General features: G+C 52.5%; 1 protein-coding gene across 7 annotated transcripts in view; it reads right to left on the bottom strand.

The window, feature by feature from the left end:
• The window catches only part of PACSIN2 (protein kinase C and casein kinase substrate in neurons 2), a 133,297-nt gene that overhangs the window by 14,029 nt on the left and 96,209 nt on the right, over positions 1–23,059 (bottom strand). For 6 of the 7 annotated variants that reach the window (XM_025881925.2, XM_073882677.1, XM_025881927.2 and 3 more), the window contains exons 3-5: positions 6,383–6,539; positions 4,258–4,493; positions 2,856–3,011 (exon numbers count right to left, since the gene is read on the bottom strand). In XM_025881925.2, coding sequence (XP_025737710.1) covers positions 2,856–3,011; positions 4,258–4,493; positions 6,383–6,539 — 549 coding nt within the window. Of the gene's footprint in view, positions 1–2,855; positions 3,012–4,257; positions 4,494–6,382; positions 6,540–6,631; positions 6,782–23,059 lie in introns of those variants that run through there. The other variant, XM_025881928.2, reaches the window with a different exon arrangement.

Below are 23,059 nucleotides of genomic sequence, written 5' to 3'. Positions count from 1 at the left end.
AGGGCTAGGGCCATATTTACTGTAAGCCTTCCTGCTATGGAGACCCTGAGAAATGGGGGGATCATGGGCAGATGGGCTGGCCACCCAGGAACTTCGCTTTTCTGTCTCTGACGACACTGTGGACTTCTGAGGAAGGACTGAGCCTCCCGCCTTCAGGATCAAGGCCATGTCTCGGGACCCCAGCCCCTGCCACATCTCTGAAGCAGCTCTGCCCTCCCTCGAGACTCCAAATCTACTGTCTACACTGCTTCCCTCCCAGACACCCTTCTGTGACTCATGCCCTGGAAAACCCCTTTATGCTCCAGAGACCCCTCTTCTCAAAGACTTCCCTAACAGGCCCCATCCACTGCCTGGAGCCTCCCCTCCCCGGCCCCCCCTTATATGCTGTTCCTTGTTCTGCTTCTGAGCCTCCTGGCTGCCTTGGGTCCTCTGTGACCCCAGGAAAAGATTATCCTTTCCAGAATTTGGACATTCCCAGCAGGAACAGAGTGCCACCAACTCCTCTGATTACTCATCATCATCATCAACTGCCCTGTGTCTATATGTGTGAGGCCCTGCGTGAGATCACGAGCTCAGAGGCCTCAAGACATGCAGCTGTGGTTTAAACACCCAGCGCCTGGAGAGCAACCACTTCTCTGGGATTCTTCAACAACACAGCAACCTCCCCGGAGCTCCCGAGGTGCCCAGTGGCAACAAGATGCTCCCCAGGTCCCTGGCCTGTGCTCACAAACAGCCCTGCCCCAGCAAAGCCAGATACAGAGCAGGATCATCGCTGCTGGGGAATTCCTAGCACAGAGCACATAGAAAGTTCCTAGTAAACATCCATGGAATGAAATGAGAGACAGCCTTTGCTCTCCTGTGGACTGGACATTTAGCACTGAACATGAGAAGTTCCTTTCTGATGGATACTGCAAGACGCAATCACTGCCTGAAGGAAACACAGAAGGAAGTGTGTAGCCAATCAGTGCTGGCTTTTAGAAACTGCTTCAAAAAGGGGAGTAGAGGGTGGGGTTGCCCTCCTGTCCGGGTCAGCTCTTGGCCTACAAGGACCATCATGCCCCAAGGTCACTGGCTAGACCGCAGAGTCAGGAAGGAAACCTCTACAAAGTGGCCCAGTCATCCTGACAGGTGCCTTATGTCTGACCTCGGACCCCGGATCAATTTGGTGGACTCTGTTGTGAGTGACTGTGAAACATGAAAGGTATGTGTCTATGTCCCTCAACCCCACCCCTACGTAGCCCCATACCCAGGAGCAGAGATGCCTCGTCTCTCCTCCAGGCACCGTCCTGGACACCTGGCAAAGGCAACCCTCAGCAGCCCCCCAGCCTTCTGTCCCTTGAGCCCGGGTGCCCTCCCCATTCAGCACGTAGCCCCAGGCTCCTCACCTGATCCCACAGTGGAGGCAGCCGGCTGCTCTAAAGCCTACCCGCCTGGCCCCGGCCCCAGTCCCAGAGCCAGGTGTGGGGAGTGGGGGCTGCTCCCCGAGGGACTCTGGTCCTCACTCTGAGCGATGAACTCTTCTGCAGACATTGCCAACAACCGCCCTCTGTCACTATGCTGATGACAGAGTGGTGAGGGGCAGGGAGAGAGGATACGGGCCCTCCCCCACTCACACTACCAGGTGGCACAAGACTGAGCCTCTCTGAACTTAAGTTTCCTGCGTCACACAACAGAGATGCCACCACCTAATTCCCTGGGCTCAGTGGTGCCCATCCAAGCCTGAGAAGGCAGTGGGTGTTAACAGAGCAGCTTGGGGCTCCTCTTTCCTTTCTGGCCTCACATCCTGTTCCCAGGACGCAGCCCTTCTCAATCGGCTGCCCCTCTCTCTCCAAATGCAGGTGGCATCCCCTCAGCACTGCCGCAGGAGGGCTCCTGACAGCCGCAGCCCCAGCCCCAGCCCCGCACCCCTCACCACGCCACAGAGGCAGTGGCCTGGGCCTTACTCACGTCTGCTCTCACTTACTGGGAACTTTTAAATTATCTGAATCTGTCTAGTGTTTGCATCCCGTGACTCAGACCTTCCAGGCAGAATCACTACCTGCATCCATGGAGCCCAACAGCTTATACCATCTTCCCATACGATCTCTCTAATCCATGGCAGTAGGATGCCTCCCCCATGGCACCCAGGGCGCTGCACTGGGCCTGCTGCACACGGGCCCTGTTCACTGTCTCCTGGCTGAGCGCCCCCAGCCTCCACCCACACCTCCCAGGGGCCTTCACTGCTGGGGCTGCTGGGGCAACCCGCCTGCTCCCCCCACCCCTCCAAGCTCCCCACGGCCACAGTGTGCTGGGCCTCCTGGGCACTCCACCACCCCTTCTGGGGACTCCCTCCACTCACCACCAGAGCAATCCTTCTCAGCTGTGGCCCTCCTCTAAACCTCTGCCCTCCCTGAGCTCTGGAACCTTCTTTCAGTGGCCTGTTGTTGGCAGCGTCCTAGCTCCTTACTTCACTGGCCTTGCAAGGCCACTGCTGATTCGGTCATCACGCCCCTCTGTGCCGGCTCATGTATCAGCTGCCAGACACGGGCATCCACACCTCCTCGTCCTGCACAAGCTGCTCCCTCCCACCTCTCGCGCACCAGCCCCGGCCACCCAGCCACCCTTCCCTGAGCAGAGGCATCATCCGTTCCCCTGCTTGCCCAGCACTCGGGTCTACCCCCGTCCTGAGCAGGGCACAGGAGGCTGTGGTAAGGTGAGTGCTCACTGCGGGGCCCTCCTGAGCGCAGGAGTAGGTCTTACTGGTGCGCCATCTTCCCACCCGTCCCGTCAAGCAGCAACAAAGGATCACTGTGGGCCGGAGAGGTGACCGGGTGAGGCACGTGCATTCAACACGGAGAAAGACGCGCCCCAGTTACCTTCAGAACATCTTGCTTGCATTTTTCTACTTTGTCTTGCAACTTCTTAAGCTGCTCGGGGTTGAGGGATGGGTCCGCTTTGCTATTGGTTTCTCGTGATGTGGCCAACTTCTCCTCTTTGCAAGCCGCGTGGTAGGCCTTCTTTGCTGCTTCTACCTACAGGGAGAATGAGCTCCTAAGTGCCACGTGTCTGCAAGTTCAAAATCCTGACCAGAGGCTTCACAGACTCTGCTTTCACCCCCCAGAGGAGAGGGGAAGAGCAGGTACAAAGCTGTGCGTGCTATAATTACAACTAGTTACGAGGGAGGAGTTCATTCAGCAGAAAGGGACGGAGTGCCTGCTTTGGGCCGGGCGCTGTCCTAGGCAGCAGGGGTGCCTGGCTTTCGGGGAGCTCTCTGTCTAGCCAGGGAGGCAACTACAAAAGACAGCTGAAGAGCAGAGTGAACAAGAGGGTGATGAGCGCCAAGGAGGAGAGGAAAGCAGGGAAGAGAGGTGGGGCACTGCGCTGGGGCGGTGCAGGTCGAGCCACATCCAGAGCGGCCGGAGAGAGCCAGCCGAGGTCCCACGGAGCAAGACTGTACAGGAGGTGTGGCTGTCTGTGGGAGGAGCATGCCGGCAGCTGCAACAGCGAATACGAAGAACATTCCAAAGTTCCAGAGCTACCAGGAGGGGTAATGTTGGCAGGCAGAGCGAGAGGCCACAGGCTCCCCGGCTAACTCAGGGAGAACATGTACACACACACAAGTGCACACACACGCCACTGTATCTTCATCTCAGAGGCTTCCTTCCTTGAGCCAAAGTCACAGGGTTCATTCTAGAGGGGAAAGATGAGTTTTGTAACCACGGCCTCGTGAGGGGGTGGGGGCAGTCATTATCAATGAGGCCACGGACAAGAAGAGAAAGGAAACGTGGCAAAAGCCAAGACACGGAAAAAAGAAGGAAAGACTGTCATTAGAACCCGAAGATGGAAGTCTGTTCTGGGAGATTCTGAGGAGGACTCTGAGGAGGAGGAAGGCGGTGCAGCTCCTGAGAAAAGCCAGCCGGTGGAGACAGAAGGAAGCAGCAAGGGGGCCCCTGAGGGAAGGGGCTGGCCAAGCTGCGGTGGTGGGGGGTCTGCTTGTGGGCACGGGGTCCATGTAGGAGAGCCTCCAGCTAGCCAAGGCCAAAGGAGACTCAGCGGCTTTGGCTACTTTTAGAAAAACGGGTATCAATATTATTTGCAAATTTCAAAGAAAAACACATACAAAAGAAAGAAAAATTCTAAATTAATCCCTTCTGCTAACCCAAAGAGGGGGCCTCGTCTCTACTGCTGTTACCATCCTGGGCCTAAAGCAGTCAGAGGGGGTCTAGCCAAGAAGCATGGGGTCAGGCCGCGCAGGAGCAGCCTGCAGGAGGGAGGCACCTCTTTCAGCTTCTTGGCCCAGGGCTTCTGTGCCTTCCGAAAGCCATCCTCGGCTTCTTTGGTCTCCTTGAAGCCTCCCATCATCTGCTTGTGAAAGACTTCCTTCTGCCAGTTTTTGATCTTCTCGAAGTCCTCACTCATCAGCGAGGCCTTCACCTCCAGGTGCAGCTCGCTCACCTTCTCCGCCTCGGACGTGACTGCCGTCCAGGCCTTCTCCAGCGTTCCATACTGGGGCCCTGGCACAGGAGAGAAGCTGGTGGTTACTGGGCACCAGGGCTCCCAGACAGGCCCTGCGTGGGGATTTCGGCCGTTAACCTCTCTCAGCTGTGAGGACGGGATTCCAGGCCAGCAGCCTGGCTGCAGGGGCTGGGAGGTTTCCTTTCGGTTCTTTCAGTCCGGGATGAAGAATAAGGAACTGAAGCTGGATCTACTCAACCATTCTTTTGTTAGGGAAATTCGGGGATTACACACATTTCCTTTTTTTTAAAATCACTAAGCTTTTAAAGACTTCAATTTCTGCATCTTGGAAGTTTTAATTTCCTTAAGGCCAGCGGGAGGAGGAGGAGCCTCTGAAGTGAGCTGACCTCTCTCCCCCCAGCTGCTGGGGCGCTCTTGCAGCCCACCCTCTCCCTTCCCTGCGGTGGGAAGCACCTCTTTTATTCACTCCCACAAGGAGAATGGAGCCCTGGCTCAGAGCAGAAGCTCAAGAGCTAGCTGCCTGTCAAACGGAGGACTGTCTCTCAGCAGAATGGAAGCCCTGTCTTGCAGAGAGGAAGGACAGTTGGAGGCAGGAAACCGCTCTGGCCAGATGGAAATCTCTAGATAGTGGTCACCTCGCACACTGCTCAGGAAGGAAGCTCGTAATCCGGCCTGTCATTTTGTTGAGGGTGTGGGGTAGCATGGCATCAGGTAAGGGAGGAAGAGGCTATGACAGAATCTAAGGATGAAAATGGGAAGATCCAGGTCCTGTCCTCAAGGCTCTCCCCGGTGACAGTCACTGTTTGAGCTGGGTAATGACACAGAGAGGCGCTGGAAGGGGCATAACCGTGGAGGGTGAGCCCTTCCGAACTTTGAATCCCTTGTGTCTACAAAATGAGCAGCTCCCTCTCCAGTCTTGGTCTGAACACAGTGGCGGGATCCACAAGGTAAGCGGGGGCAAGGGTGCTTTGTGAACCTCAAGTTCTGAATAAACACAAGGGACAGCGCTGACAGCTGGATCCTAAGAGGTGGAAATAAAACAACAGTTACGGTTTACTGACGGAGCTGCCCCTTCCCTGGCTACTCCTCACTCGTGCATGGCCACCTCGCTCCCTGACACCTACTCCGAACCAAGGCACCGTGCTAAGCCCCACAAATGACTTGTTTCAGCAACAGGGGAAAGATGAACAGCTGGTCCAGACCCAGCTGTAGCTGCATGGGGCCCTGCCTGTCCAAGACCACTCAGCCAGTGGCCTGGCCTCCCCATCTTCTGAGGTCAGCCAGTAGAAGAGCCTGGCCCCCAGCACACCCTGAGAAAGTCCCACTATCTGGCTTCTGTCCCGGGAAACCCCGTAATCCACCCAGCTCTCCCTCTACTGCTGGGAAGTGGATTCTGAGCACAATCCATATCCATAGCAGCATTCTGTTACTAAACTCCTGAATCTTCTGAGTGTTTTGCTAGGGAGGGAGCGGGAGCAAAACCTGTACCATGTAACACCTCTAGTTATTCCTGTTAAAATTCGAAATTAGAAAGCCTGCCACATGTCACCATCTAGTCTTGCCTGATGTGCTACACAGCCAAGCTTACAGATCAACAACTCTCCGTGCTGGAGCCCACAGCGTAGAGCCACAAGGCCTCTGATGTGACAGGTGCTTTACTCAGATCTGGGCCCTGTAGGAGCTGTTCTGAGTTAGACTGGCAAGCGTAGCACGTCCTATGGACGACAAGGGCTGCGGCGGGAAACTGGCACTGTCTGCAGGGAAGCCCCGTGCCACAGAGAAAAGGGAAGAAAGCCCACAACAGCCCGGGCTGCTGGGTGACGGCTCCCTGCTGCTCCCCACTATGAAGCACAGCCCCCCAGAACTGAAGATGCACTCCTGCGCTGATCTTGTGAGATCTGCCTGGAGCGCCCGGGCGGCCCCCTACCCTTCTCCACGAGCTGCCTCCAGCGCCGTGCCCACTCGGTGAGCTGCTGTGCGTACGCCTTCTCAATGCGCGCCCGTTCGTGCAGGCAGTTCATGAGGTCGCTGCACAGACGGTGGCCATCGTCTATCCGCTTCACGGTCCGCTTGTAGTTCCCAACCTAGGAGACAGAACCACACCGTGAGGCTGGGGGCCCCTCCTGGGAGTGGGGCAGCCGAATCCTCACGGCTGCACAAGGAGCCTCCGTGCTACCTGGGCTCCTGGGAGTTCATCCCCTCTCCCACTCGAAAGGCATCCTGCACTGTTGGTGACAAGTTCCCCATTTTTATTACTAGCAGCAACATTAAAATGTGGACCTTCTCAATAACCACATGGCCAGTGTCCACGCTCTGACCTGTGGGTCAGGGAAGGAGACAGACCAGCACAGGAAGGGCTCTGACAGAGGGAAGTGAAGGGCTGAGGGTACCCAGAAGGGCATCTCGTGCAAACTGAGGAGTCAGGGACAGCTACCCAGAGCAAGTGAAGTCTGACTAGAGAGACTTAAGAAAAAGAAAAAAAGAAAGAAAAAGAATTCAGTAACTCAGATTTAAATGATTTTATCTATTTATTTATTTGCCAGAGGCGGGGGGGCACAAGCAGGGGGAGCTGCAGGCAGAGGGAGAAGCAGGCTCCCTGTCGAGCAGGGAGCCCAATGCGGGACTTGATCCAGGACCCTGGGATCATGACCTGAGCCGAAGGAACTGAGCCATCCAGGCGTCCCTAAAATGATCCTATAATTAATATTATAGAATTGGCAAAAGACCTTTTGATCATCATTGGTATAAACAGGTTTCAGGTGCCTTCCGCTTAAATGTCATCCCATGCTGGGTTATTACTTCCTGATTAGAGCAATAAATACTATTTCCAACTTACTGAGCACCCAGTGTGTGCCAGGCACCATAGTGGGTGTTTTACACCTCCAAATACTGCCCTGCCCTAATGAGTAGGACTAACTGTCCCCCTCTTAAGAGGAGAAGAGCAAGGCTTGGAGAATGACATCAGTCCCCGGATCCTGCAGCAGCACGGGTTCAAATGGCTCCAGGTAGGACCGTCTTGACGGCAAAGCTCAGACTCTTACCTGCTTTGACGAGGGTTATGGTGAGTTTTGACTACTTTCTCTCACACGTGAAAAGAGACTAACTTATCAAATATATAAAGAATAATTGACAAAATATTAGTGGCTAGTTTGGAGTGAGAATCAAAGTGTTTAATATGTTTCACTCTTTCAGCAGTTGATTTGAAAGAAGAGCCTGCGGCTGACGCTGGAGCACTGGAGGAAATGTGGCAGCAAAATGATCTGTTCTATTTCAACCTTGTCTTCCCCTGTCTTCAAAAATCTTAATCAACTTTTACCAGTTTTACCATTTCCAAAGGTCTCTGCCTGGCTAATCACTCTCCTATTTCATCTCTTGTTTGGGCTCAGTTGGGAAGCTCCTGGAGGACAGGGAGGACTAGTTCCCACTTCTACAGAGAAGGGGACAGTCCTCTGTCTCCCGGGAAGGCTGCGGGACCAGCGGCACAGCCCGCTAACTCCGACTTATGAACAGTTCAAACTACCCTAGTTTCTCCTATCCTGAGCTAACCAGGTGAAGGGGGTACTGGTAGGGAAGACCTCACAGAGGGACAGAACACAGGGGTCCCAAAGGGAGATGGGCAGTGGGGGAGAAGGGGTTCTGGCCACTTCAGAAAGGGCTGTCCCTGAGGCCAGAGAGCACCCCGCTCCTCTGGGAACAGCAAGGACCCCCGGGAGTGAAGCGGCCTGGGCAGCCTTCTCCAGCAGGCATGCTGAATAGCTCTGGGAGCCTACGTCAGCCGTTGTTCCGGCCTGGGGTGTGGCCAGGCTGCTACTCCTCACCAACACACAGACCTTTCAACTCTATCCTTCAGCAGCCCCTTTCTTAGCAAGGCAAAAGCAAGCATTTCTTTCTCTTGTTCTCGATTATTTCTTTTTGAGCACGACAGAGAGCACAAGTGGGGGAGGGGCCGAGGGCGAGGGAGAGAGACTCTCTCAAGCAGACACCCCGCTGAGCGTGGGCCCTGACGACATGGGGCTCAATCTGAATCTCCATCTCACCACCCTGAGATCATGACCTGAGCGGAAATCAGTCAGTGGCTTAAGCGACTGAGCCACGCAGGCGCCCCTAAAAGCAAGCATTTCACAACCAGTTGGAAGTGACACTGCATGCTCACTTCCCTTAAAATAGGGCCTGGCTGTCATTTTGAAATTTACAGCAGGATGAAAACAAGTAACCAACAAAACACAACTCTGTTGCTGAGCTGGTGCCAAGAAGAGCTAAGCTCATCATAGCTTGACTGAGACTTGACAGTCGACAGGAAACCACGAGGCAGAGCTGGCTTTCATCTCACTCCCACCAACAATACTCACACGGGTAATCAAGATCACAATATGTTGGCTCTTCTCTGCTTTTCAAAACCCTGTAAAAAGATTTAGGGAAAAGAAAAGAGTATCTCCTAAAAAGGCACCTGTTGGTACGACTCTTCTTCAGCGCGTACCTTAGCTGCTGTTCATATTTAAAGGACAAACTCTTAAAATCTAGAAGCAACAAGGAATACTGGCAGGATGTCTCCAGAAGCATGAGTTTAGGTCTAAATGCTGGCACTGTGATCACTGCTGAGGCAAGGGGAGAAGGGAGTGCTCATGACGCTCCAGCAACGTCTGCCCCGCTGGCCTTTGCTGGGTGAAAAGGCTCCATGTGGGTGCGGGCCGGCCATCCCTTTAATGCACACACAGGGACATACATCAGGTACCACTGTTTCCTCTCCATAAACTGCCCAGTGCAGAGCAGTGTGCCTGCTCCCCTGAGCAAGGCACTGGTGGTTGTCCTAAGAGCAGACCTACTGACCGCTGTTTCTTGAAACTGAAATATAATCTACATACGGTAACACTCACCCTTCACAGGTCTATGCTTAACCGAGTTCGGATGAATGTGTGCCATGCATAACCATCACCATATCCAGGTGCAGAAACTTCCATCTCCCCACCACGTTCCCTGTGCCCTCCTGCAGTCAATCTCTGCCCCACACAGCCCTGGCAACACTGATCTGATCTGTGTCCCTCGTAGGGGCCAGGGGCAGGCCTCCCCCAAATAGGTCACTTTGACATAAAGATTATTTTGAGTTAAAAAGCAATCATTCCCCAGCAGATTCGGGAAAAGCTCTTTACCTCCCCCACAGCTGTCTACAAAGAATTTAGATAGACAACCTGCTCCAGGAAGAGAGCTACCACCATAGATAACTACATTATACTCTGAACTAGGCTTGGTGGACAGGGAGGAACCCAGCAAGGCCTATCTGATCCAAGTCCTCTGTGTGCCATTGTTTCTGAGTGGCCCAGCAAACATTTGTTTTCTAAACATTTACTCTTTTTCTTTATCATCTTCCTCTCAATCACATTCCTTCCTTTTGAAGTACTAGACCCGTACCCACTTCTCCTTAGTTCAGGATGACAGAGATGCCTCATTTTGCCTGTCTTTGGAATCTGCCATGCCTGTGTGAATTCCCCATATATACTAAATTTTATTTTCTCCTGTTAATCTGGCTCGTGTCAATTTGATTCTTAGTCCAACTAGAAGGACCCTGAAGAGGACAGGAGAGTCTTCCTCTCCAACACCATTTACCAAGCTGTCCGGGATAAATGGAATCACACAGTATGTGGTCTGGCTTTTGAGACTCATCCATGTTATTGTCTATGTCCGTAGTTTACTCCTTTTTATTGCTAAGAGGTATTCTATTGTATGGACACACCATCACTTGTTTGCCTTTTCATCCTGTTGAAGGACATTGGGGTTGTTTTCAGCTTGGGGCAATTATTAAAAAAGCTATGAACATTCACTGACAGGTCTTTGTGTGGACATATGTCTTCATTTCTCCTGGGTAAATACCTAGGAATGGAATTCTTATACAATAAGTATATGTCTAACTTTGTAAGAAATCGCCAAACTGTTACCCCAAGTGGCTGTCCATTTTGCATTCCTCACTGCAATGTACGAGGGTTTCAACGGCTTCACATTCTCACTAGCACTTGGAACTGCGTCAGGTTTGTTTGTTCAATATTTTGCCACTTTAGTATGTAGCAATTATCTCATTGTGATTTTCATTTGCACTTTCCTAATGTCTAGTGATGCTGAGTGTCTTTTCTTGTTCCTGTCTGCCACCCATATGTCTTCTTTGGTGGAGTGTGTTCTTTTTTTTTAATACATTTTTAAAATTGAGGTATAATGATGACCGGTTTTTATAAAATGCAAGGTGAGTTAATTTTCAAACACATGACAAACTGATCCTATGTTAAAGTGAGGATCTATATGGTTAGCTATTTCTATTTTATCAGTTTTGTAATTTAAAAGCTTCTCTCTTGCTTTTTAAAACACTAGTTGTTTTGAGGTGGCCAAATGGCAAAGAACTTTATGTAGAAATTTAAAAAATAAACGAGAATTCTTCCAAACCTTATATCAATTGATTTACTCACAGAATGCCCGTTTTAAAAACTAGGTCAGAAGCTATCTATGTTCCTAACTTCCTTGAAATTCAGGCTCACTCCCTCAGATACCAAGATACTAAAGACGGACCTCAGCACACAACCCTGCCTGGATGCGGGGCTGGGACACTCTCCTCTCCCTCGGGGACTGCCCGGTCAGAGGGAGGGGTGAGAGGTGGGGAAGGTGTACTGGGAGCAACATGCAAACTGAATTTTCAAGGACAAGTAGGAAGCTGACCAGGTTAAAGGTGAGGAGGGAGGGAGGGAGAGAGTGAGAGAGAGAGAGAGAGAGAGAGAGAGAGAGAGAGAGAGAGAGAGAAAGAGAGAGAGAGAGAGAGAGAGAGAGAGATCGATCTCCAGGAAAAGAACAGTGTTGGTGAAAAGATGTACCAGCACGGGGACTCAGGCGTGCTGTCCATGAGGCATGGAGCATGGAACACAGGATGCAAGGGAATGACTAGCAACTTAGGGTTGGGTGCAGCCGGGGGTAGGGGGTGTCAGATGATCATCCTGAAGGGTTCCGTGTTCGGGGGACTGGTGGGGTTCAGGAGGGTGAAGCTCCTGGGGGAAGGTGGGAGAGTGGCCTCCTCAGGCTGGGGCCATAGCAGTGAGGACAGAGAGCGGGAAAGCAGGAAAGGGGACGGCTCTGTCCTCCAGGTGGCAGGTGGGAGCCAGACGGAGGTAGCAGGATCCAGTCAGTGCCCAGGCACCCCAGGGGCTGTAGTCTATGCAGGCTGGGCTTGGGAAAAAGCAGAACCACCACCTCTCTAGAGTCCTCCAGAAGTCACTCTCCCACCGCCCTCTTCCCCGGGGAGTGGAATAAAGGAAAGAATAAACTGGGGGGCCAATGTGTGGGCCCAACCCCCAAGCTCTGCTGTCCTCCCGTGAATCCGAATCACTCTATCCTCTCTCCACCCACAATTCCCCACCCCGGGGCCTAGGGCCCCCTAGCAGCCTGCCCTCCTCAAGGCTCCCTACCTCTCCCTCTCTCTTAAGTCTGGCTCCAGTCATTCCTCTAGTTTTCCTCCACCCCAGGCACTGAGGATCCAGCGTCAGACACACCGTGGATTTATAGTCAGCTAAGATGAGTCTGGGGATGGAGTTGCAGCAATCCTTGTGCAGAAACATCTGCATAATCGGCAATCAGGGGAGAGACAGTGGGCTCTATCCAAAACCCAGCAGGACTGTAATTACAGGGGGGCGGGGAGGGACTGCTCAAACAGGTCGCACCAGCTCCTCCTTTATCCTCTCTACATGTAAACAGTCTGGAACTGCCTTTCACAAGGACACAGGAGAATGCCTGCTTCTCTGACTTTAGCTTGGCCAGCTCCCTTCTGTGGATCACCGTGGCCAAAGGCAACAGGAAGGCTGGAGGATTTGGAAGTAACCCGGTGAGACCTCTGGGGATCCCAAGTGGGTGACAGGGAAAGTGAATGCCGACCTGCAGCTCCTCTGAGCCTCCCACCCATCAGCCCCCCAGTTTATTCTTTTCTTTTTTTAAAGATTTTGAGAGAGAGAGCACAAGCGGGGGGCGGGGGGGGGGGAGGCAGAGAGAGAGGGAGAAGCAGACTCCCCACTGAGCTGGGAGCCCGAAGCAGGGCTCAATCCCAGCACGGCCTTCCTTCACGTGTCCCAAGCTGTGTGGACCAGAGCCTGTGGCATACAGGACATCAAGCCCAAATACGTCCAACTCTTTGCCCTAAGAGGGTGTGGACCTTTGCCTTCCTCATCCACCACTCTTTCTCCCCTGCCTTCCAGCGGCTCTGCCACACGGCTGGCACTCAACAAAAATGTAAGGTAGGACCAGAAGTGAATATTAGAAAATGCAGGTGACCATCTGTGTGACTTAGGGCCAGGCAAGATCCTTAAACAAAATTTCCAAAGTCAAAGCTGAACAAATACTTACATACACATGTGCCTATGTGTATAAATAAATTTTATTACATCAAAAATTAAGGATTTCTTTTCAGAAACCAACACCATGGACAAAGTTAACAGACTGCAAACACTGTTTCCCAATTTGCTATGTCTAAATTGACAAGAGACTAAAAGGCAATATCCCAGGAAGTCCTATATATCAACATGAAAAAGACAGGCCCTGAGGGAAGTCGGGCAAAGGGTATGACTAGGGCAACTTCAGAGAGAAGCAAAGTCCAAGGGGCTCACAGCAGCAAGGGGCTTACCCTTGTACAACTTGGGGGGGTGCCCATGATCACAAAGCTCTTCACTCCTACAGAAGGGCAGACCCAAGGGTGGGAAACGCCAAGTGTGGGACAGAGGGGGCACACAGGACCCTTATTATACACACCGGTGGAAAACAGACTGGGGCAGGCCTGAGAACAAGCAGGCAGTAATTAAGTCATTAAGCATACACATGCCCCATGAGGACCTAGCAATTTTGTCCCTGCATCATATCCCCACAGAAATGTTCTCTTGGGCCACAGGCACGTTGGATCTTCTACCTGGGGGATGTGTGGGTGAAGAGGGGGGGCGCATACCAACGTGGAGGCAAGCAGCAAGAAGTGCAGGACTAGGTGTAGACACTGCAACCCGCACAGACCTCACCAGCAGTGGAGAAAGAGAAACAAGGTGACAGCATGATGTCCTCGATGGGAATTAAAAATAGCTGCACACAAAGCCAGGCGAGAGGCTTCACAAGAGCCGGCTAACACCGTCCTATCACTAGGAAAGGGACTACTGTCAAAGGCAGGGAGAGAGCCGGCGAAGGGTGTGGGTGTGGAGTCCCAGCCTACCTGCCCCAGTTCCAGCTTTCTATTAAGGCTCAGCTTGTCTTCCCCACGGAGGCTTCCCTGACACCCGCTGTCCCTGCCGGACCACCAAGAAGGAGCGCCTGCATCACCTGCACTTGCAGACAGTCGAGACCAATTCCCCACCACAGGCTCCTGCTTGCTGGTCCACGTGGGCGCCACGAGGACCCTTCCACAACTGTCCCCATGGCCTGCAGCCACAGCGTGTCCCACATGGGTCACAGCCGTGCATGTTAGCCTCTCTGCCCTAGCTGGACTGCAAGCCTCTGGCCACAGGCACCACACACTTGTTTTTTATCAGCAGGAGCATCATAATAGAGCATGTTTACAATTTTCAAGGCAGTGTGCTAACAGCTCGGCATGTGCCACCTCATTTAATCCTGTGACAATCCTTGGCAGTGGGTACTATTAGTGTTCCCATGTTACAGAAAAGGAAACTGAGGTTTAAAGAGGCAAAGTCACCCATGATCATGCAGCCAGAAAAGGCAGAGCCCACCTTCCAGAGAGGGTAAATTTAAGACTTAATGGGTCGTCAGGTGATATGTGTGCTTCCAACCAGGCCCACGGGTCCCAGGGAAGGCCACAGGCGGAGTTCAAGACTGAGAAGTAATGCATGGGCCCTGCTCCTAATTCCACTGTGTGCCACCAAGGCTCACGTCAGGAACCCCAAACCTGTAAACTATTAAGACCACTTGCCAAAGATGACCTTGATTTCACCCTCAGAAGGCTCATGCCCTTTAACCTGTGACCCTAAAGGCTGCTCCTTCTACATCCTGGAGAGGCGGGTTCAAGGGCGAGCCAGCTGTGCTGTGCTGACCGGACAGAAGGAAAAGCCCTTGGTGTTGTCCCTCCCCCACCGGCAAGTCCACAGAGTCAGAGTCCAATGTTTTATCCAAAGCTGACAAAGTACACTGAGAGGCTCCAGGATATTCTCAACCAGCTTTTCGGAAAGACAAGGATGGAAGACGACCCTTCTGGGATTCCTTAATGACGGTCCTGCAGCGGCAGGGAGACTGTCTGAATGAGTTTCTGTTACCTGTTTTGAGTCCCTCAGCCCCCTGCCCTCTCTGATGAGGTCACCTCTCAGCAGGGAGAGGAAAAGATCTGGACCTGCCCCCAAATAAATTACCTTGTATGGGTCTCTCTCCCCAACTTTCTGTTTCTTCTGCTGTAGGGTGGAGGTAGAACTGATTTCATAAGGACTAAACACACTGGGCTGGGGTGGGTTTCTTCCCAGCCTGGTGTGCTCTTAGCCTGGCTCAGACATCACTTGAGCAGACCTGGCCACTGGGAGACAAAATGAAGAGGGGGGACAAGACTAGATGATCTATCTCCAAGGGCCCTTTGCAATTCCAGGATTTCTAACTGAAGAGTCTGGCAATGCTACTAACTGGCTGGCTACCCCTGAAGCCCTCATAACTCAATTTTTGAGAGCCTGGCACCACCCTCTTGCCACACACCAATGTACAATGAACACCTAACTCTGTGCCAAGGACTATGTGAGGGACGAGGGATATAATGGTGAACAAACTGTCAGTCCCTACCTTCCTGGGACTTACGGTGAGATAAATAACCCAGTTACAGATGGCCACAAATTCTGGAAGGAACACTCTGGGTGGTCGGGACTGCCTGAAGGAAATGATGTTTGTGGTAAGAGCAGAAGGGAACTCTGAGGGGCAAGGCTGCTTTCTGAAGGCTTGAGGCAGGGTATCAAGGCCCACAGAGCATGAGCTATACGAGATCCCATCCCCTTGGGAAGTCTTCCCCCTCAGCTCATCCCTCCCTTGTTACTCTTGTACGGACATCTACTGTTGCATGCCTAAATGTGCTAACAGTGGCTTCGAGGGCAAGTACTGAGCCTTCATTCTTCCCCATCGTCCATGCCAGGCACCCAGAGGGCACCCTGTAATACCTTCTCAATGCCTGAATGGTGCTGGGGGTGGGAATCCCCACTCCAGGTGCGCAGGAAGGGACCGAGAAACTGCTAAGTGCTCAGCTAGAGCTCAGCATGGGCAATGAAGTAACTCATGAGCCTTTATCTACCAAGTTTTTAATCCAGTGAGTCATTCCAGCTCTCCTCACAAAAGCTAAAAAGAATCGACTCTTAGAGCACCATCAGAGAGTAACTCCACAGATGACAAATGAGCAGCTAGCTAACGCTTCTGCCAATCTGGAAAGAGCCATGCAAGCACAATCCAGCAGGAGAGCCCCACTGCTGCTTCATTTATGCTGACAAGGCTTTCAGTCAAATCCGGGATCCGAGTTAGTTTATCCCCGAGTCTACCTGTGTCCCAGGCAGGCTGGGAGTGCTTCCAGCCTGGGCCTTGCCGCGTCACCACCTCCCCCCCATGTTCTTTGAGAGGCACACGACAGAGGCCATAGCCCGCATGCACCGGCAGGGCGTCCCCCAGGTGCCAGCACAGGACCTCCTACCTCAGCCTATCCCAACCCCAACTCTGAACTTTCCTTTCCAAACGGGGCCACTGTGGATTTTAGGTTGTGAAATGTGCTGTGTGCTTGACAGCACAGGGGAAATACGGAGTATCTCTGAAAACTATCGAGTCTGTGCCCTGCTTTCAGACTGCTCTGGCAGTCCTCATTTATTTCTACAGGATTCCACTTCACTTAGTTCTCCCCTTTGCCTTTCAGTGCACCCACCCTCTGGACTCCCAACTTGCCCTGCACTGGAACAGAGGGTCTTAGGAGCTCCTCACCTTGGTGCTCCCCCGAACCAGCACCTGGACTAGCCCTAACCTCACTGGGCCCGCCATCCTCAAAACGGGGCAATGCGATCTACCCGGCAGGACTCTGCAAGGGTTACAGACCCAATTGCTGGCTGGCCTGCTCCTGTTCACTGATCTGTGCTCTGGCTGACTCTGCCCCGCACCAGTCCTGCCACTGCCCCGGGGCCTCACTCCAGGCCCAGCTCCGGTGTTCAGCTCGCACTCCCCATGCAGACCGGCCCTGCCTTCCGATCCCGGCACTGTACTCATCAAGTAGGAGGGTGAAGAAAAGGAGGCTCCTAACCCTGCAAAGGCGCCCTGTGCTACATGGTAGCTTTAAAGCACAAATCCCTTGGGGCGCCTGGGTGGCTCAGTCGTTAGGCGTCTGCCTTCGGCTCAGGTCATGGTCCCAGGGTCCTGGGATCGAGCCCCGCATCGGGCTCCCTGTTCGGCGGAGAGCCTGCTTCTCCCTCCCCCACTCCCCCTGCTTGTGTTCCCTCTCTCGCTCTCCATCAAATAAATAAATAAAATCTTTTAAAAAATAATAATAAAGCACAAATCCCAAACTTCAACAACTTGAAAGATCAACCACATCATTGATCTTTAAGCATTCAAATAAAACAGGAAGACATAGAAACCCAGAAATCCCAGTTCGCAGATGTAACTCCAAAGGCAGAACACATAAAGTATAGAGGAAGGAGGTGTTGAAACAAAGTTATCTCAGAACTGAACTCCTCCTCAAGGGTGGTCAGCTGGGTTCGCTGCTCTCCGCGCCCTCGGCACATACTGCTCAGACATCAACAAAGGCCCAGCGACGCCCGTGGACTTGTCCATGAGCACAGCACACACCCTCCCCGCAAGCCGTCACCCCTAAGACTCCACCCTGGGGCTCACGGTCTCTGGGGCACTCACACACACTTGTCCTTAGGCCAAGTGCCCAGGAAACAGCCGGAGGACACGGCTGGCAAGTGACCAGGTCAGACCCTCTTTGATTCCCCCTCATGCTCCAGGTAGGCGCTGGATGTGTGGCACCTCCCTGCCATGAGAGCAGCGCTAACCTCCCCGGGGTCTCTAAGTAAGGGCTTGCTGAGGCCTGGCAGCTTTTGGTAGAAACTCCAACAGTGAAAGGAGGTGGGGACAGTTAGAGAATTGTCTGAAATCAGGCAAACCTCTGGGATACAAAGCCAAATTACCTGGTGGGGAAACTGCCAGATTGGAAAAGTGGGAATAGCACTTCCTCTAGGTAATGCCCCCTTCCTTCCGTGACCATCCCCTCCCCAAATTGATGCTTTCACAGTATCCCATCTCTCCCTGAGTCCGCTGCATCCGAATCCCTGGTTCTACCTTCATGGATTTCTGTTACCAGCCCCCCTTCCAAAACACACAACACACATACACGAGACCATGAGCTCCCTTACCCCATCTCCATACCTGGGTCCCTCAGTGCCAGCCCCAAACATTTGTACACAAATGTCTCTATGGAGCTAAGCGAGCACAGTCTAATTAAGCACTCAAGAGCCCACCAGCTCTAAAATTGTATAATTTGTTTACTGAGTAAAAAGGTTAAACATTTTATCTTACATTGCTTACACAAGTTACTTTGACATCAGTAAAATCAAATGAGAAAATAATTTATCTTCAGAGGAAAAGCTTGACAGCAAAACAATTCTCTCAAGGAACGGCTCTTTTTATGGCACTCAGACAGGGGAGGAACAAGCTGGCACCAAGATGAGAGGCCACCTGACTCATCCACCTCTGCCTGTTCCCATGCAAGCAACATTCGCATGCGGGGCTCAGAAACAGACTAAATGAGGAGGCCACATGCCACTCAGGCTCAGGAATCGTGGGACCCTGGCCCTGTGCGGGTTACTGATTCTTGCAACCATCCTGGGGAGGAGAAATCTGCAAGGTCATGTCACTGCCTAGGAAACCGGGCAGGCTATATATATCTCACTTCTCTGAGCCCTCGGGGTCATACACTAGCAAACGGTGGTACCCAGATCTGACCCCAGACAGGGTGTGACTTCATGCTTTAGCAAAAGCTTTAAGTATGTGGCACTCAGAGCAAAAGAACATTTCTCTTCTCTGAGGAGCTCGTGGGAGGCTGAGACCTGAGGCAAGAGAGCAGTTCTAGAGGGAGGTGCCTGGGCCCGAATCCCAGCTCCACCACCTACTATTTATGTGAAGCTGGGCACCAGAAAACCACCCAAGCCTCAGTTTCCCAACCTGTAAAATGGAGATCACAATCTCAGAAGACAGTCGTGAGGCTCGAGAGCACCCATATAAGCCAGAGCAGGGTTCTGGTACAGAGCAATAAATGCTAGCCATTGTCACTGTGTTAAAACTACACAGACAATGCATATAGCTTAGCACATGCAGCCTGATGACTTATCAGAGCATACACCCATGCATGGGATAGAGGGGTGGGGGGACAGAAAGTCCCAGCTCGCCTAGAGCCACCTCTGGCACAGCTCTGGCGTGCCCACTCAGGAGGGAGAGCCTCTTCCACATCCTCATAGCGCCGCATCTGGACCATTTAAAAGTCACTTCTGGGGACATATCTGCTTTCAGCTCGGGTCACGATCCCAGGGTTCTGGGATCGAGTCCCGCCCGCATCGGGCTCCTTGCTCAGCGGGGAGCCTGCTTCTCCCTCCGCCTGCCGCTCCCCCTGCTTGTGCGCATGCGCTCTGACAAATAAATAAAATCTTTAAAAAAATAAATAAAAGTCACTTCTGTCTGTTTTATTCATGCTGTATCCCCAAGGCCTCAAACAGGGCCTGGCACACAGTGGTGCTCTACAAATGTCTCCGGAAAGAATGATTTCTGTTCACTATTGCAGTTATTTGCATACATACTCTCATTCCAAATATTTCATTGCAAGCTTAGGAGCAAAGCATGTCTTGTTACCTAGCATTACACCTCTTCCTTTCTCTGACTTCCTTGTGCATTCAAATCAACAGGCATTCAGCATGTCAGGCACCGCCACACTAAGTCCCGGGGACACGGGTGAGAATCATGTCGTTGCCTCAGGTTCTTCAGAGCCCAGAGGGAGAAGCAGAAGGTGAGACTACACACCGAATGGGCATGCGGGAAGGCTGCCTACGCCTGCCGGAATGGGTGAGGGAAGGCTGCCTGGAGGAGGAGCTGGGAAAGCAGTGGAGATCAGTTGGAGGAAAGACAACCAGGAAGGGAGGCAGCTCTTTGTGGACAGGCACCTAGAGAAGGAGCCCAGGGCAGCGCTCCTTAGGAAGTACCAGACGGCCCAGGAGCTGCCAACACATGCTTATGCCTTCGTTATGCTACAGAGTATGAATTTACTCTGGAGGTGATGCGGAAAAGTGGAGCTTCCCACCCAGGGCAAGGAATCATATAGGTTTGCTTTTCTGGGTGAGCTGGCCTGGCTTCAGGGTAGAGAACAGACTGAACACGGCACAGGGGAGGCCGGTGCCCTAATGCTCGGTTGTGACACAACAGATATTAGTTTGCCTGAAAGAATGAATTAATGGTTCCTTTAGAAACTTCAGGGAAATCAAGGCATGCCACCACCCTGCTGGGAGCTCTGCCCGAGCACAGCGGGATTACAACGAAGCTGATACACCCACAGACAGGCCATCATACGGGAAACTCGGTCCAGGTCTGAGAAAGTGGGGGGAGGTGGGGGCAAGGCAATTTATTTCTGTGTGCCTTGTGCTTCCACTCACCCTTGCTGCCCTGTAACTGCCCAACACAGATTAGGTACTCATCTTGGAACCCCAGGACTCAGCCATGGGTCTGGACCATGGCAGGTGCCAAATCAGGCTCCATGGAACCCACGCACACAGGGCAGGGGCATCTTCTAAATATGTTACCTACAAAATTGTTCTAGAGGGATGGGAAAAGTGCATGCCATTCCATGTGGACAGCTTTCCAGACAAAACCGCGCTCCATGTGGAGATGTTCTCTTGTGATACTCTGTCTCCACAGTCGGACAGGAAGCTTGCAGGGAGAGCCTTCTCTGAAGGCGATGCTAAATACCGGGAGTCACATGCTAACTCTTTAGGGCTAACATTCTTAGAACATTTTCAGCAAGATATTTATGTTCTCTTCATCCCCCAAATACTCTTCTCCTCAAAGGCTCTTTGTGCCCACAGAGAGTGCAGTACAGGTCAGCCCCAGCCAGGCTTCTCCAGGGAGATCTGAGCTCTAACCGCACATATGGCTGACAGCTGAGCAGAACCCCTGCCTCGGGGATGAGGCAGATTCAGGACCCAGTTCCTGAAATTAGCAGTTTGCCCTCCCAGCCTGGCCACCAAGGAGGCCTCGGAGACTCACGCAGCAGCAGGCCTGCTGGCGACAAACCCACTGTTGTGTGCCCGGAGCCCACTGAAGGCAGAGGAGGCCAGGCTCTCCTAGAAAGCCCTGGTGACACCTGAAAAACCCCACAACCTGCAGCCTAGGCTGTCTCTGTACACCAGGCCCCAGGGCCTATGAGAAAACCCAGACTCAGGGCCTAGAAGCCGAGGACACAGTAGGAGGGCCCTCAGGCTCCTGGAGTGAGCCAGAAGACTTGCCAGAAGTAACTGAGCTGCCCTACCCCACGCTGGGAAGCCTGCGAGAACACGCCAGGCTCCAACTTGAAGAAGTCACCCACTTGGGGAGCAGCCTCCCCTCGGTCCCAACCTACCCAATCCCACATGACTTTTGGCCTCCAAAACAGCCCTGGGCTCCAAAGAATTCGAGGTCTTCAGCCCTCTGCAAGGCTGTGCTCATTCCGGTTTCCAGACTTTGCTCCAACTCAGAATGCCATCCCATCTCAAAGTCCAGCCCCATCTACCCCACACGCCTTCTCCGGTGATGCCAGGCAGCTGGTCCTTCTCCTCTGAACGCCATGACACTCAGAGGCAGACTGTGGCTTGGCTCCACTGACCACTCCCCCCCCACGGGGGCCATCGTCTTCTCTCCTCCAGGAGCCTTCACTGTGGGAATCAGAGCCCACTTCTCTTTTCTAAACAGCTTACTTACTCTAAGTGTTGGGTAATACAGAAAGTGTTCCCTCCAAATACCTACAAACACTTCCATTTGATATTAGTCCCTGTGGGTGATCTCACCTCCCAGGACTTACTCGCTCATTCATCTAGCAAACACATCCTGCTCATCTTCCAATGCACTTGCCTGCCCCACCCCCAAGCGGGAGCCCCACTTCCTGCTGTGCCCCCACCCCAGCAAATCTTATAGCACTCTACATAATGATCTGTCTGGTGTCAGTCTCCTCCCATGAGAGCTTACCTCCAAATGTCACAGCCAAAGGCTCCTGGAGGACAGGGTCATGTCCCTCCTGTGCAGGCACATAACCAGCATGCAAAAGATGACCCATTCCGGTAAGTACCTTTCAGTGGAAAGGAGGAAAACTAAGCCCAAGGACTTTTCCAGCCCAAGACCACAAGGCTTTCTGTAGATCTGTACAGGTCTGTGGGTCACATCAGTAAGAAGACATCTCCCATGGGAAAGAGGGACCCTGCTGACAGCATGGAGAAGATGCGCGGCTGGCAGCGTGTACCAAAGTCACTCACAGCCGAATGGGGTGGGTTCCCCCTGAGGAATTGCCCCTCCGTTCAATGAACAGCCATCAGGGAGGAGGAAGATGACAGCACTGCTGATTTCTACAAGCTGAAGAGTAATTTCAGAGAGAGCATCAAAAGATGAGCGGGGCCTGACTAGAAAATAAACCACTGGCCTTAGCATCCCTCAGGCAAAAGGAGATGTTCTTGTCCACTGACATTCTCGCGGCTAAGAATTTAACAGGGAGCCTGAGAGCTTAAATCAGCGACAGGACTTGTTAAAGCCACTTGATTTAATATATGCTGGCAACTTTTTTTTTTTTTTTTCTTAAGCAGCAGCTAAAGACTTCTGTAATAGCACTATTTTTAGCTACCTAATTTCTCCAGAGCAGTTTCTGCCCTCAACTGGGTAATTCAAATGATGCTGCCGAATGCACCCTGCAAGCACAGATGATGTGCTATGCATGTGCTGATGACCTCCAGCTCCCACATCAGAGGGACAGAGCTATTCTGATGCCCTACACCACTTTACACGTGTTCATTCCTGAAATCCTCACAATACCAGGATATAGGTACCTTTTTTACCCCCACTTTACAGATTGGGAAATTGAGGCAAAGAAAAATTAGTAACTTGCCCAAAGTAGTGCCCCACCCCCCCCCCCCGGCATGGAGTCAAGCCCAGGCCATCTGGCTCCAAAGGACACATCTGAACCTGTCCGGTTGCCTCTCTTGGCCTATCGCTCACAAGGCCCGCTGTGTGTCCAGCCTCCGTACCACCATCTAGCTCAAGGCGGGTACCAATTAGTACCAGATGGTAATGTCACTGCAGCTACAAACAGAAAGTTTTCCCACAACTCTAAAGGATTTTAGCTAGTTTTGGTTCAGTGTTGAAACTCGCAAGGACCTGCTTTTCCAAAGGCCAGCCTCCCAGGAGCTCACAGGAAGGAGCTGCACAGCCATGGCTGGCTCCGCAAATGCTTCTGCAATGCTGGCAAGGCCACAGCCTCCCTGGGGGCAAGCAAGCTAGGCCTGTCGGCCCATGAACCTGAATCTGCACATGGAGGCTGAGGGGTAGTCCTGAGTTTCAGCACTGTCCCAGAGGCACCTCCAAACTGTAT

Source organism: Callorhinus ursinus, unplaced genomic scaffold, assembly GCF_003265705.2.
Source record: "Callorhinus ursinus isolate GAN/ISIS: 27379988/994484 unplaced genomic scaffold, GSC_fseal_2.0 scaffold48, whole genome shotgun sequence".
NCBI classification, from domain to species: domain Eukaryota; kingdom Metazoa; phylum Chordata; class Mammalia; order Carnivora; family Otariidae; genus Callorhinus; species Callorhinus ursinus.
Note: the sequence above shows the minus strand (reverse complement) of the source record. Positions and strands in the feature narration are given on the sequence as shown.